Source organism: Xylocopa sonorina, chromosome 7, assembly GCF_050948175.1.
Source record: "Xylocopa sonorina isolate GNS202 chromosome 7, iyXylSono1_principal, whole genome shotgun sequence".
In the NCBI taxonomy this organism is placed as follows: Eukaryota; Metazoa; Arthropoda; class Insecta; order Hymenoptera; family Apidae; genus Xylocopa; species Xylocopa sonorina.
The window spans coordinates 10,371,007-10,386,911 of NC_135199.1; the positions used below are offsets into that span (position 1 = coordinate 10,371,007).

Below are 15,905 nucleotides of genomic sequence, written 5' to 3' on the forward strand. Positions count from 1 at the left end.
TGGGAAATGAGATTGGAAATTGAATTAGGAATGCGTGCGCCTAGAGCCTACTCGCGCGGAACGTTCGCAGAATTCAGAGAATTGCCAAACAAATCTCGCTTCTACCGCTCGTACTCCGATCGTCTACGTGGAACCGCGTCTGCAGGACTAACTGGGGAAACTGGAATTGCTCGGTACGATAGCGGTAAAGGGTTAATCGGGTATCCTGGTTTTAAATTCGTCGACTCGCAAGGTGTCTCACCAGGAACTTTGATCCGAACCAGTATTATTAGCCGAATTTCTAAGCTAACCCCGACGGAACTTTCGAACGTTCAACGAACTAATTGGCGAAGCTATAATCCGGCTGAGAGATGTCCCGAGGAACTCGAAATTAGAGACGCGGACCGGAGAAGTGATTCGAGAGCGGCGGTCAGCCTATTTTGTTCGCGATCAACGGGTGAACCCTCGTGTTCGAATCAGTTTACCGGAAAGACGCTAATTTCAGGTGTCCCGCGGAATATTCTAATCTCGTTAAGTACTTAGCGCAGCTGATATGACGTGTAATCTTGCGGCCATTGTCCACGTCACCGATGGTGCTCTCGAGGCGAGGTGCGCTCGGGGTTATCAGCAGTAACAGGCGAAGCGCGGCACGCGGACATCGGTGTGCAACCGTGCACAATCGTGCAGATGCAACGGACTAATCTCCTCTATGCGGAGGCATTATACCGAGCGGGTCGAATAGGACAATCTGGTTCGTAAGTAATTCTCTCGAGTAACTTGGACCCTTTCCACCGCGTGGAAACCGGGACGAACCCAACGTTTCCTTGTTTCAACGACACGATACGCGAACCACCGACCTCCATCGTTGAACTCTTCGTGCGAATTAGAAAGTTTAATAAAAATCGCGGATATCGATCGAAGGAGGGAGGAACACGGCGTATTCAGAGGCGTTCGAGAAACACGCCGCGATAGTAAGACACACTCCAATTTTAGATTCAACCAGAGAAGGACGGGGAGGCTCGATATTGCCACCCTTTTTTTCCCGCGGGTCGCACAAAGGCATCGGTGAAAATTTCGGACCAGCTCTCGTCTGAGAAAGGATCCGAACGGGATGAATCGCGCGGTAAGAGCGATCCACCCCGAATAATAATGACACGGGAAACGCTCGGATGGGGGCAACGTGCCAGTTCCGATAAATAAGACGAGATAGAGCACAGAGAGCCGAGATCCCTTTGAATCTCTCTCTCCCTGTGAATCGGTGGAATTTTCGGAACTATCAAACACTCGAGAACGCTGGGACACCGATGCCTCGCGAGCTGTTTTTAATGAGAATCTTCGATCATCGATAGAGAGAGAGAGCGCTTACCCAACAACGCCTGGAAGAGTCTGCTTTTGAAGATACGTATCACACGCTCGATGGCCAATCGGAGTTGCTTGTCCTGGGGCCTCGTCAGCTTCGCGTGATAATCTTCGAGGAGCTCCAGAGCTCTGTGAGCCTCTGCAAAAAAAACAAACGACGCTGGTCTTTAGTCGCTTTCCTCGTTCGTACGATTCGATATCATGTTTATTCGACTGGTTTAAAAACAAAAAATAAAAATACAGAGGAATAAATAACACGCGAACGTTACACTGACGAGTGTATCTAAACGTGTTCGATTGTAAATCGAATGTACGTGTACGTAGTAAAAGGGGGAGCGATGTTATTTACAGATGCAATTAAATCACGCAACCCAATGGGAATCCGCTGTTGAATGCGCGCTTTCCAATTGTTTGACGTTCTATAGAAAACAAGTTAATTTCGCTAAACCGCTTGCAAAATTATAAATTTAATCGGCTTAAAACTTGTCGCCATAATGCTTCGAATAAGATAAATGTATCGCGCGTACAGCGTGCGCCGCGCCACGTAATGTCATGTAGCATCCATTAAAATGTGAACCGTGCGTTTGTTTTCGCGGGGTGTACAGAGGTACCGCGGACAAAGAAACGAGTAACGAGGACATGCATAAAATTTCAAGAAATAAAAGCCGCGTTAGACACGCAGGTGCATCTGATATCTGGCGCAAAATTGCAACGGGGACGTCGCGTACGTGAAGTTCTTCGCTTAAAAAAAAGAACGGAAAAAAAAGAAACAAAAAAAAATAGGAAAAAAAGGAAATGAACTACGGAGGAAGAGGAGGTTTAACGTCGGACGATTCTTGCGCTGAGAATTCATCTGTACGCTCTTTTGTAGAAATTTAGATTCGGAGCGGAATAATTTTTTATTAGAAGAAGACGAAGGGAAATGGAAGGTAGTCGCAACAGAGGACCGAATCGATGAACATCTGCAGGCAATTTTCTCGCCATTCTCTCTCTCGCGTCGCTCGCAAAGTAAGAAGCGCCTATTGCACGAGTAGAAAAACGCGATGGCGATGTCGTAAGAACTACTTTGGAATCCCATATGCATCGAGCGCAGATTCACAAAGAACAGCGGAACTACCGATAGAGAGGACCCATCGGAGAATAGCATCGAACTGAAATCCTGCAGGACTATTCCCTTTCTAGTTACAAAACTGGAATGTTCTCGAAGATGCGTACGCTTTTACTGCGATATTCATTTCCAACGCAGCGTTAAAAAAAAAAAGAAAGTATCTCTCATCTTTTCAATGAACCAAAATTTCCAAGTATATTCGATCATTAGCGTGGCCATCGTCTTCGAGCGCTTCGTGGAACACGCGACAAAGTTGCAAGGTAGTCCAACAGATTCTAGAGGAGGCATTGTTGAAAATCTGCAGATCATCTCGACGATTTCCGTACGGATGGCTTAGACGATGGCCGATGAGTGGTCGGCGCACTTGTTGATTCGTACTACTTGCTGGGCGAATCTTGAACTCGCAGAAAGGATCGATCAGAGCTCTGAACCCTCCCGTACGTTCGTTCGTTTCTCGCTCGCGGACGATGGAGCTGGCCGACGTCTCCCTTTTGTCCGTGACACAATATGCGGCCGGATAGCGGGCACAGGACCGTGTCGAGCAAACGATATAAACGTCCGGGTCGATGGTAACGCGAATTTTCACGACTCTTCTTAGTTCGGTTTCCTGGCCATCGGCGACCACCCGCTCACGAGTTCCTTCTTCTTCGACGAGTTCCACCCCCGCCCCTCGAACTTCCAAACTGTGCGGTGAACAACGGATATCGTCTCGTCTAAATTCGAGTTAAATGAACTTCGAAGATCTTTTCCTCGTAGGAATGGATCGTTGTCGCGTGACCTCCTCGTGGCGTAGGAAACACGGGCGCTTGATTAATCGCGCGAAACTACGAATTCGAGAACGATTACTCATTCCGCGCGATCTAATAACGTTCGCGCAAATCTTGTCGAGGCAATGACTCGCGCCGAAACGTGGACAGGTTGTTTGATAAAGGTTCAAAGATCGTTAATTGAGCCGTTGGAGTCGAGGCTGTGCACGGCAATTAAAATTGCAGGTCACGACGTTTAAACGCCGCCGAAAAGGCGCGCCGAAAGTCACGTCGTTATTAGAAGTCGTCTTTAATGAGCGTTCCCGTAACGACACTCTGATAATTACCGAGTTAGGCCCCAAACATACTCGACGACTCTATGACTGATAGGCGTTGCGCGTCTATAAACGCGATAAAGTGTATAATTCGAGTTACGATTAAACGATTACGCGTGATTCGAGATTATAAGACGCTGTTAACAGGATTAACGAAGCTTTTGTCTCTCGCGAGGGGACCAGCCGACTGAGCAAATCTTTCTAACGGGCTAATTATCATTAACCGTCCCGTTGAACGAGGATGCTAAGAGGCCAATTACCGGTAAATACTCCATTTCGAAAGCAACCTTCGGCTCCTTCGAGCACAATTGCCGGCGTTTCTTTGCTGGGAACGGTCGAAATTAACAAGTGCGCGGAACAAAAGGCCGCGAGACTGGATATACTGAATAGAATCTACGTCGGTGTACGGTATCACTCGGAACGATAATATTTGTCTCGAACCGTGGGCGTCGACGCGACCGAAACTGTGCGCGTCTACGAAGCGGAGAGCACGCCTGTTCGTTAGGATTGAAAGCGGGGCGAGCGAAGACGCGACGAGCCCGTAAAACGACGAAGTTTACGAGAACGCGCGCGACGGCTTTGGAAATCAAAGCGGCTCGTCGATGCTCATCGGCACACGGGGATAAAAGTCAAAGTGGCGCTTTGATTTCTGAAATGCTCGCGCCGTACGTGCGTGTAACGAGCGTTCCTTTCCCCGCGCGTTTCCATTTTCGCCTCGTCCCGGGCTACGCCGTAAAACGAGAGGGGCGAAACCACTTTCCGAGTAAACGAGAGAAGAAAAAAAAAAAAAAGGAGAAACAGAAAGGGAAAAAAGAGTGGCCGGATATGGATGCCCGTTACAAGACCGTGTACACATTTCGTAGCACGTACGCTGCTTTATGGATCCACACGTCGTAAAATTTAGATACCGACGACGTTAGTACATGAAAAAGCCCGCTTAACTACCATCCTGGAACGTACATGAATTCGCGAACCTCACTTTTATTATTTACTACCCCGCGCGGTGAAAGTATTACGGTTTATGGATCTATTAAAAATAGCGACGCGGTGGAACGTGCAACGAGCGTGTTTCGCAGCGTATCCGCAAAAGTTGATCAATAATTCCGAAGATTCGGAACACTTTGAAAATTCGAATTTGTTTCGTGGCAAGGAACCAGTATAAATGCTGCAACAGGGGCGCCTCGTCTCTTATCCGAAGGGAATTTCGCGTACGCGCTGCGCATACCATTGTACAGTTAAGCGTATCCGGTTGAGCCATAAGGCGAAAATTTCTCATGGGTAATAAGAGGACGATGTGTGAGTCGTCGTTCCTTAACGCGTGGCAACGAAGCTGCGCCAAGCGCGACCATTCGTCTTCTGCTTTATGATTCGAGCAAACAGGAGTACTTTCGCTCGAGTAGTTAGAACGCGCAGTCCTTGATAATTAATCGAGTTCCTCTTCCCCCTGTCGGCGAGCATAACTTTCGGACGGTTCGAACATCGACGCGCGAGTGTAAACGCGGATTCGCGGCGCGTTCAAAGTCCCGCGCAGCCTGGTCCCGCGACCGGTTCCGCCTCCGCTTCCGTTTACGGTGGAAAATTCAAAACTCTTTCTCTGGCAGACGGAATAAATTCAAAGGATTTAATTAAGAAAGCTACACAGCCGGAAATACGAGCGGCTGGCCGACGATTATTAATCAAAGGAGCTGGAAAGCGATTCTTCAGAAAGGATAAAAGCCACACGGAGAGCAACGTTAAATTAAGGAAACGGACATTTATTTTCCGCCCCATTTCTTCGTTGCAAATTAGCTCGGACGATCTCTTGAAAATCATCAAACAACTATCGCAGAGATCGCGCGCGTGAAAAGTCTGTCCGGATTAGAAACAAATGATTAATCAAGGATTATAGCTAGCAGTTTTACCCGGCAATGTCCCATTCGACGTTTCCACGCGGGTTATAATATCGCGTTGAACCAAGGAAAATTTGTCGTCGCGAATATTACGCAGGAATTTTATGAAGTGACGTTCAGGGGACGGAAATTGCAGGACCTAATTTCGGGTTCGCTTGAAACGTTAATTCAGGATCTGGTTTAAGGCGAAAGACTCGAGGACGGGGGACGGAAACGGACGGACGAAGACGACCTCCGCGCTATTATTTTCGTCATTCATTAGCACGTGCGCCGGTGACACAGTTCGCACGCAATAATTAAAGGACGCTCCTCCTTCACAGGCGTGCATCTAATTAAACCACGCTAATTATCGAAGTGAATTACAGCGCTCGCGTCTCGACGACGTTTCCCGCGATCATCACCGCGCTGAAACGTTTAAAACAATGCGAGCTCCAATTTTAAATCGCGCCCCGTCGCTCGGCTGGCGGAAGCCTGCTGACTAGAGCGGCGATCGGTAATTGCGATAATTAACGAAACGGCGTGTGGCTTCGAAAAATAACAGCTTTATCCTTGCACCGCGAAACAGAATCGTACCGATGACAAACGCTCGATAATAAACGACGGGTACAAATTGATACAACACGTAACACCCATACGTTCCCGATGTTCACTCAGTTGTTACGTACAGCCGATCACACAAAGAAATATCAATTAGCGGATTTACGAGACCAGAATGACCGAGCGAAAACGGGAAACGAGCGAATTTCTATACGGGGCCCTCGTCCGTTTCGCGTTTGTCAGAATGACAAACCACGCCCGATCGTAAACCGAAATTATACGAATCCTTTACGTTTCTCGTCGTACCCGAACGACGCGCGCTCCCAGCCAACAGAGAATATTCTTCGGGTTAAGTTTATGCAAACGCGAAACCACGTAAACTGGCGCATCTATCATGCTTTATGAAAGCAGGTATAAAAGGTAAATGGAACGATGCTTGTCATTTCGGAATCCTATGAGAAATAGTGGCTGAAACGTCCCTTTGCCCGATGATCCATGACGGCCCCCATCGGATGTACGGTACACGCGGCAAAGAAACTCCATCCCCTAAATACGTCGTAAATTTAGCACGCGAACGTGGAAAACGACGCGTCGTTCACCGCCACGGGGACGGGATGAATTATAGTCCTGGGAGGCGAGCGGCGCGCGATCATCGGCGACGGACTCGGTACAATCGGGATAATCGGAAAGGAACGCGCTCGTTTCGAATGGCGGCGTCGCGAATCGAAGGGCGGGACCAGCGTTCGCCAGCGAGGATCCATTCGGAAGTTGCGGAGGGAAATTCGCGGGGAACGTTTAATCCTGGGCCATCGTATTGCCACTGCCAGGGCGTCTGCCAGGTGTAAGATAAACAAGGGAACAACGGAATACAGATTTCGCGAATTTACGGGCCACGGGTGTACGGCTCGAGAATTATGGAAATTTCAAATAATTGGATCCCAGCCGCTTCCTCCTCCTGTATCGAAAACACACCTACGTGTGAGACAAACGCGGCTGAACGTGACCGAGGGAGGCGTCGAAACGCAGAAAAATCGTTGTTTCCCCCCCGCGATATACATTTCGTTTCGCACGACACACGGGATGGGAATGGGTATCCGCTCGTTGAAAGAAATGATTTCATGGGTCCCGAAAATTTTGTCGGCGGAACAAACGAATCGGGGAATCAATGTTTTCCAATGGTCCAATGCGGGATTGGTCGCTATTTTTATTGTATAATTGGCTCGCGCGCAACTATGCTTTTTTTTTTTTTAGCGCTCTGCAATCAATATTGAAATAGAACGCGGCGAGAAAAAATCGGTAATAAATGCGACAAATCATTGGAAATTGGGAGCAGAAACAAAATTGCGCGCGACTCGTTTTACAGTAAATTCGTGTACCATGCACGGTTCGCTGATCGTCGTTAGGTTTCATTGATTCGACGCTTTGCTTCGCCCCCTGACGCGTTATTACACGCGATCAGGGATTCCTTGGTTATTGAAAAGGGAAGAAATTTCGAAGCGTAAATAGACAGCGGACAGGAATAGCGAGCGGATGCTCGTAAGCATTCGAAAGTAATGAAAGAACGATGAATCGAACTTCCTCTTGCGAACGATGTAGGTACAACAGTAGCTGTTTTTAATAAAGAGCGGACGGTTTTCTTGTTCGTTTTCCACGGTGCGTCAAACTACGCCAGGTATTAATACATCGGAGGGCTCTGCTTCGGAAGAATTAAGGGTAATAAATTTCCTTGGGGGTCGACAGGTCGACGTTAAGTCGAGATAAAAAGGTAATTCCGTCCTCCTTAATATTCCGCGCCACTTCTTCTCGCCTACTTTTCCCATGGACGGCGACAAAACCTTTCGAATACTTAAAAACGAATCCCACGACGAACCGGGAGGAAATTTCGTAACAATTTTCGCTGTCGGACGCTGAGGAGTAGCTTTGGTGCTTTACTTTTTTTGTTTTATTTTAAACATAAAACCCTAATTGGTACCGTTCCAAAATGGACCTCGAGTGACGTTAGGTAATGACGTAATCAATTTAGCGTAACTTTCATCGTGAAAGAAAATAATCATCGGGAAGGGAACACAAACGGAGTAAGAACATGAAGAACGAAGAAAGTTGGGAGGCAGGCAAAAAGGCGAATACCAGCGCGTTCTCCATAGAGAGAGGAGGAATTTACGTTTCCCTGGTAAAGTTCTACACGTTACTACTGTCGGGGAAGGAAACGGATTCGTGACGTCCAGTCAGCTTTTTCACTTGATGCTCTTCTTTTCTCCCTTTCTTTCCTCCCCTTCGCCCTCCTACGCGCAGCTCTCTTACATTTCTTCTTCTATTATCTGAGTCATTTGTTCTGTTCATCGGTATACTCTCGAGGAAGTGCATTTGCATCTTCCGATTCCATCTATGTTCGTCTTACGTCCGCGCGACGTGCCCGTGATTATATTTAATCACCCGGTTCACCCTGTCGTAAAAAGTAATCTTTATGGATCTCTCCGAGATATTAAACGCGTTTCATTCTAATAAAGGGCAGGCATTTAATAAAACATCTCGTTCGAACTCGACGCTAGATGCGTTACGATCGCGTTCAAATGAAATGCATCTGGAAAGGTTGCTCGGTTGATATTATTTACCAGGAACGAGATAAGTTGTTGGAGACGTTCCAAAAATCGGTACTTTAAAGCGTTCAGCTTGAAGTCACTGGCGAGACCAGAAAGAATTGCCATCGTTTACGTCCGATTAAAGAGGAACGGCTGCGAGAACTCGCGATTTCCGTTGATTTCGAAATTAATTCTCGCCACGTGGCGTCCCCTCTGATATACGCGAATGATAATAAAGAACAGTTGCAAGTGGGCCCGGAAGGCGATCGTACAAACAGTGCCAATTTAATCTCCATTCTGCGCGCGACAGCTGAAACGATCCTCCACCCACCGAACGGTCCTCTGAAGCAACCATAGCGTGAAACCGCGATAATCTCAGTGTCCATTCGTCCCAACCCCGTTCGTTGTCGGGCCATTGAAAATGCTATAAAAACAAATACCCCGGACCACCGACCGATTTTCCAAATATTTCTCGTAAACATTTCGCTGCGTCGAGATTCAGCTTCCGTAATTTCATATTTCATTCTAATCAGGCCGAGAAACCGTTAACGCGAAACTAAATCCCTTTCGGGAGCATTCGAAACCCATTTCGAACGAAGCCAAGTGAAATGCAAGTATAATTGCCGCGCGTTTCCCAACTTTCTTCGCCCTTAACGATCAAACGTATATTTCTTTCCTAACGGCTAACAGATTCCGAAACAATTCCAACAGTCGACGCGACCTTTTCCTTTTTTCCATGCAGCGTCGCGCGTACGCAGGTGTCCCGATGATCTGGCAAGAATTAACTTTCGACGGTCCGTGCCACACGCGAAACATCGAACGTCGACGGGGCTGACGAAGTTTTATCAAACGCCAGAAGCAGCAGCTGCGCGAAAAAAGAAACCGATGGATGGAACGCAAAAGATTGACGGCTGTTGATTTCGTGGCTCTTTGATGAGAGATTCGCGGACGCGGTAAAACCTCGCGAATATTAAACGCAATTTCGGATGATCATTTGTCCCAGGCGACTCGAGAGCAATCGAAACTCGTACCCTCCAGAAAATTTGTTGCGACCCGTTCGTAAAAGAGACCGATTGAATTTTCAGCGTGGGGCGAGAGCGGGAAGGGGTCGCGGGTTTCTCGATAAAACGACGTGAAACGAGTGGTAAGTGGCCAGCCTAAATTACCGATCAGTTCGCCGCGCGTGCTCGCCGGTGAAAAAGTAAATTTCCGGAAATTTACACGCGCGAGGCATAAACAAGCTCGGTTCACCGCTCGTTTATTCGATTACCAGGCCATAACGTTTACTCCGCGTAAAAGGGGGCCATAGTTTAACTGCTTCATTATGCAAAACCTTTCTCTATCTTTTCCCTAAATAAGTTTGAGGCCGGTGTTAACGTCCCTTCCTTTCCGCCTGTTCGTAGCTCGTTTACCGCACGGCCACCTTAAAATAACGCTAATCTCGCCATTCTACCAAACTAATACGCCCGTGGAATATTCCTAGCCGCTTAAAGGAACCTCGCCAGCGGGCCCGCGATCGTTTGCGTTCAACTGCGAAAGCATATTTCACCCGCAATGGATTCGCGATATTGCGTCGGACTTTTTTCTTTTTTTTTTTTTGCGTAAAGTATCGTAACGAATTTGCGCGCGGGCAATCGTAGCTGTTCGTAGATCGTTTCCCCGCGAACGTTCTCCACGAGTGCCGGAGCGAATGCTTTCAATGACTCTTCGTGCAAACATCGCCAATGCGCTCGACGATAATGTTTCGATGTATTCGCAGTACGCGTGTGCACCTGGAGATTCCTACGAACAGCCGATCGTTATTCTTCGCGCTGTCCCAGATACCTCTACGGAACTGAAAGTAAAAACGGTACGTGCTCGCGCTCGAAAAGAGTGGCAACTTAGACTTTAGGGGCGAACAACAAAAGGGGCGATGGTGAAGAACTTACGATATCGCTCGAGGTAGAGCACGGTAGGCAGATAACAGCACATGCCGTTATCGCCGTGCACGTGGGCGTACATGTCTGCTAATTAACACCCGAATGCCGGCGGTATCGCGTACGCGAGAGTGTTGCCGTGGTTCCGATGCTTCAGCAGGACGAGCCTCCTCTGTCAATTCGGCGATCCACTCGACGATCCTTCATTGGCGCCGGAACAACCGCGTCCGCGGCTGATCGCGAACGCATGGTCGGTGACGTAGCGGGGTGTCGTCCGCGGCGGACACGCGCGACTACCCCCGTTCGCTTCGCGCGCCGATCGAATCCTCTTCCTCCTCGTCGGGGTACGGAGCCCGCGCGAGCCTCTCGCTATTATGCGCCGCAAATAACGCGGATCGATCCTCCGCTCGTTAAAAAGATCCCTTTTTTTCTCTTCTCCTCTCCTCTTCTTTCCTCCCTCGCTAGAGGCTCGAGCTCTTCGATTCGTTCGCTTATTCCCCTGGCGCTCTCTCACGCCTTGTCCCTTCTAATCACCATCGAGGAACACGGTTAAGTACGTGACCGACTGCCTGTCGGCCGCTGGAATCCCGGCGAGCGATTTTAATTGCGAATTCGAGGGCCGAATCGCGACGCCGCGGCGGAACTTTTACAACCACCGCCTTATCGCACCCATCGACCGTTTCCGCCGCTGGGAATTCGAGTAACCGGCGAATCGGAGGGGTAAAAATGCGATCCGCGCGCTGCTACGCCGGTGAACCAGTTTCGTACGCGGTCCTGGATACCACGGACGCCAGGGATAATTTTCGAGGGTCGACGCTGAAAATGAAAATCGGTGCCAGCGTTGCTTACTGACAAAAATCGAACGACGGCCAGAGGTACAACCTATTTATGGAATTCTATCTGTCCGGTTCATTATTTCGTTTCTTTCGTTCTCTTTGCTCTTCTTCTTCTTCCCTGGCGATTTTAAAACACACGCCAAGCCGATTTTCGGTAGTTTTTTTTGTTAAGTTCAGCTTTTAATATTGGCTGGGGGCATCGCTGACACACCTCGTTCCCAGTTGCGTAATACAGCGTCGAGTCCACGTTTAATTTTCATCCGCGTAACCGGGGATGAACTTTTCGAGCCAGCGTGGCCGTTTATTTTCCAAACACCGGTAATTCGACACCGCGTCGCGTTAGCCAAACTTTTCTGCACGCAAACCGATAATTTCGCCGGTATTATTATCTTACTCCGATTCGACGAGTCGGTATGAAAAACAGTTTCATTAAATATCAGCCGCGATATCACTGGACGATAAAATTGATAAACGATGTGCGATGACGCGTGGTCCTGTTGAATAACCTGTCGGAACGGTTTATTGGTCGAAAACACGCGCTCGATGGAACCCAAACGATTCTCGTCGAGTCGATGCGAAGCGGCAGGAGCCTTCCGCGAAGCTAACGGAGCTCGATCGCGACGGCTAACGCGTCTATCACGGTAAAAGTGGGAAGCAAAGTCAATGTCGCGATCCGAGCGGCAGTTAACGCGGTTTTCCCGAGAGGTACGTTACGCAACTGCATGGAAAATGGTCGCAGTCAAGTGCATTCGCGATGCCAAACACGCACACGTGACTGATCCGTCTGAACCAGACGCACGATTGATTCGCGGGGTGAACACCCCTGTCAACCAGTTAATTGCACCAACTATAACGATTCCTTTTTCCTCTGTCGCCGTTTTTCCTCTGTCGCTGCCTTTTTTCTATTTTTTTTTTTTTGTTTTTGTTTTGTTCGTTTCCTTCCTCTTCTCTCGCTGTTGGCCAATTCAACGATCGCGGAATGGTACTTCGCGGCGATGAAACTGTACGAGCCGTTTAAAGGAATATCGCAGCGTTTGATGGTGAAGTATTGTTTCTTTACTTCACGGGTCTGTTTCGCTTAATTTGTTACGCATTCGTCGCGATAACACATAATTTTTCGACCGTCAGGCGAAAACAGCGAATGGTAAAAATGTTCTCCACGGTTAATTAGCGAGCACTGCTTTATCCGATCGCGAGCATTGTAAATGGTTCGGTGGAATTGAAAAAGTTTCTGATCGCGTTAAAAATCGGTACTAATTACGCGCTGTTTAAGGGGGCTATTTCGATCGGCCCTTCAACTTTCATTGTCTTCCCTGCTCGTTCCGAAGCGACGAAATTTCCGAACGTTCTATTTCCTAAGCATTGACTACCGACGAATCTATTCAAATGAGCCACGCCACCGTGATACGCGAATCCGCAATTAACCGTCACAAAACGACTGGAACAGTTAATGGTGGATGACGGTAACGCCGGATTCAGAAATTTTATCGAAGGCATTACGAAATTTTACGCGTTGTTTCATCGTTTCCTTCTAAATATATCGCATTCTACGCCACCGTATAAATTATGCGCCAAAAATTCGAGGAATCTTTCCGAAACACATTTCACATAACTGCTTAATGCAGCAACGATAATTAATTTATTTCACTTCCTGTAAATACGATTCCGTTTCGAATGATTTAACGTCTTAAACATATTAACGTTTAATCACGGTTAATCGCTTTTGACGGCGTTGCCAGTGTTCGTCCCTTCGCGATAAATCGTTCCCGAATATTACAGGCGACGATGGAAAATAACGAACGTCCCCTCGAAAACGGAAATCTGATAAGCAAATTAGTAACTGTGCACGCGTTATCGAGTGCTGCCTTCGCAGCGACTCATTCTAGTTATTTACGGTCTGTCGTGAGAACAGGCAAGCGTTTTTTTTTTTCCGCGAACACCTCGAAACACCGCGCACCAGATAGAGGCTGCATTAGCGCATCAGCGATATTGGCCAGGGCGACGATTTAAATGGATCACATGTGGCGGTGGCGTTCAGAAAAGTGCTAACTCCAACCGACTAATGGCATCATTGCCGATCCCGAGTTTTCCATCAGAGTATCGAAAAAGTTGTTAAATGGTGAATTCGTTCCCACGAATAACACCATTCAGGTGGAATCTCGGGGCGAGAAAGTTTTTCCGTGTATTTTCAATGTCCACCATGCCGCGTTTGTACATTCAATAACTTCGAAGCAAACGAATTCTTATTCGACGCTAAAAAAAAAGGAAGAAACGGACACCGAGAAGGGAATGTAAATGTGCGCAAAAATCGCGTAACTTAGTTACGTGTCACCGCGATCAATTATCGAGAAATTAGCGTCCGTGGAATATCAACGCGGCATCGAAAAACGTCGAAACCCAAATATTTCCCTTTCGCGATGCACTCGAACGATCCTTGCGGAAACAATCTTCCATCGATCGACGAGCCAAGCGTCGACCCGTCGTGCGTCCGAAGAATCACACACGGCAATTATTCCTTGGTCTTGCTTGAACTAACACGTGTCACACAGCATCGAGGACGACCGCGACGACACTCGTTCTGCACAGTTTGCTGGTCAGACGTCGTTGGACCGGCAGGCACGAGCGCAACGAAGCGTCATCGTTTCAGCGATCATCGAAGCGAACCACCAGCACTCGCGCGTGACGTCGCGCAGGAAAATGTAATCGCGCGAACTCTCTGTCCGTGCGTGGCGATTAACACGTGATCGAATTGCGTCGACGAGAGCGTTCTTTGCGCGACATTCCGTCGGAATTCGAGAGAGGCGAGAGGCAACGCACATGGAACGCCCGCTCCGGGCGGCTTTAACCCGCTGACTGCCGGAGTCGCCCCTTTTCCAACCCCTTGACTCGTCCCGGACCGCCCTCCAAACCCACGCTGCTCCCTGGCCCCTCGCTACCGCCACACTGCCCTCCTCCTACGTCCCGCCAACTTCCTCTACGACCTCTACCTTCGTCCGTACCTTCGCGGAATCCTTTCCACCTCCTCCATCTCCGTTCGTACACGGACGGGACGCGCAAAGTGTTCGTACGCCTTTTCATTTCTCCCATTAATAACGGGCCGCCCTCTCGCCTCGCCACTGGGGAAAGAAATTGCGATCTGACGAGCACCGCTTTAGGTATATCGCTCGAAATAATTAGAAGATTCCATGCCAGTCGAGGGAAACAAGCGGAAAATAAATTTCGGAGACGTCGAACGGTGTGTATTTTACATGGAGCTCGACGATTTCAATGAAGGGTTTAGAACGCGTGCTCTCCTTTATGCAGGAGTTTCGAATACCGTGGCGAGAGCGGCGGTTAAGTGGTATCGCTCAGCGCTTGGTCAGACGGGAAGAAATAATAGATCTCGCCGGTGGTGCAAACACCGCGATCGTTTCTCCCCCGCGATCTTTCTGCTTCCAACGTTCGTTCCTCGTCGTTGCTGATTTTTGGGACGTAACAGGTTCCATTTTCGCAACCCGGTTGAAACGTAAATAGCTACACTTTGCGCTGTGCTGAGTCGAAAATCTGAATTTTGCCCCCGCATTTATCCTCGAAGCTCCGCGGGACGGAACTAAGCGAAGTTTACGCGACAACAACGAAAACTTCGTTGCGATCAACGAGGAAACATTACGCGAGACGTAATTACAAGCGATCGTAACGTGTAACTCGTCGCACGGATGAAAAAAATCGTGACATTCGCAGGCGACACCAAGGGTACGCACGCTTCACGCCTTAACCGTCGGTCGACGGTTTGATACGATCGTTGATCGAGCGCATGCGTGTAATGGGATATAAAGCATCGTGAAAAAGAGACACACGAGCACTGTCCGTGTTTCCCTTTCCCCGTTTTTCCTCTCTCACCGCAACGGGGCTCCATCGCGGAGTTGAAAGGTAACGCGAACAAGTAATAAGGGATAGAGAAAACGAGATAAAATCGTATGAGACCGGAGAGGACGGTGGAAGAAGGCCATCCGCGTTGCTGCCGCGACTTCTCCTCCGCTTTTCTAGCTTTACGTCTTTCGTCGACCGGCCCGTAGAATCCCGCTTTCACGTCGAAAGTCGTCTTAACGGTAGGCAGAGGAGGAAAAGAGACGGGGAATATCCATCGAGGACCTAATAGCTTTTTACGCCTTATTACTCATCGTCGCGGGTCTGGCGAAGAAAGCGATCGACGCGCTAGAATGGCGTTCGTTCGGTTATCTGGTAGCGCGATCGGAGAGCCGAGTTTCAATGCGCGCGCTCGATACTTCTAGCGAGGAAATGATTCGCGACGCGATTCAAAGAGTGGAAATTACCAGGGAGCCTTCTCATCCGACGAATAGCCTGACGGTTCTGAGCCCTCGCGCGAGGGTGACAAATGTTTCGACGTAGACTAGAATTTCTGGCGAATGGTATTTACTCGAAGCCCGACTAAGCCTCCTTAATCTCCTGACCATGGCGAGGTGATTGCGGAAGTCGGGAAGCGATTCGGAGACACACCGCTAATAGAGTACCAGTTTTGGTCAATCTACGCGTTTAAATGAAACCATAATCGCCGCGCAGAGGAGACGTCCTTCGCAAGACAAATATCTGATCCATCTAATCCGAGCACTTTTGCAAGCAC

General features: G+C 48.6%; 1 protein-coding gene across 15 annotated transcripts in view; it reads right to left on the minus strand.

Moving 5' to 3' along the window:
* Dlg1 (MAGUK family member discs large 1) overlaps positions 1–15,905 on the minus strand; it is a 430,262-nt gene that overhangs the window by 371,458 nt on the left and 42,899 nt on the right. For 14 of the 15 annotated variants that reach the window (XM_076898648.1, XM_076898641.1, XM_076898639.1 and 11 more), the window contains one exon: positions 1,346–1,477. In XM_076898648.1, the coding sequence (XP_076754763.1) occupies positions 1,346–1,477 (132 nt within the window). Of the gene's footprint in view, positions 1–1,345; positions 1,478–10,460; positions 10,549–15,905 lie in introns of those variants that run through there. The other variant, XM_076898645.1, reaches the window with a different exon arrangement.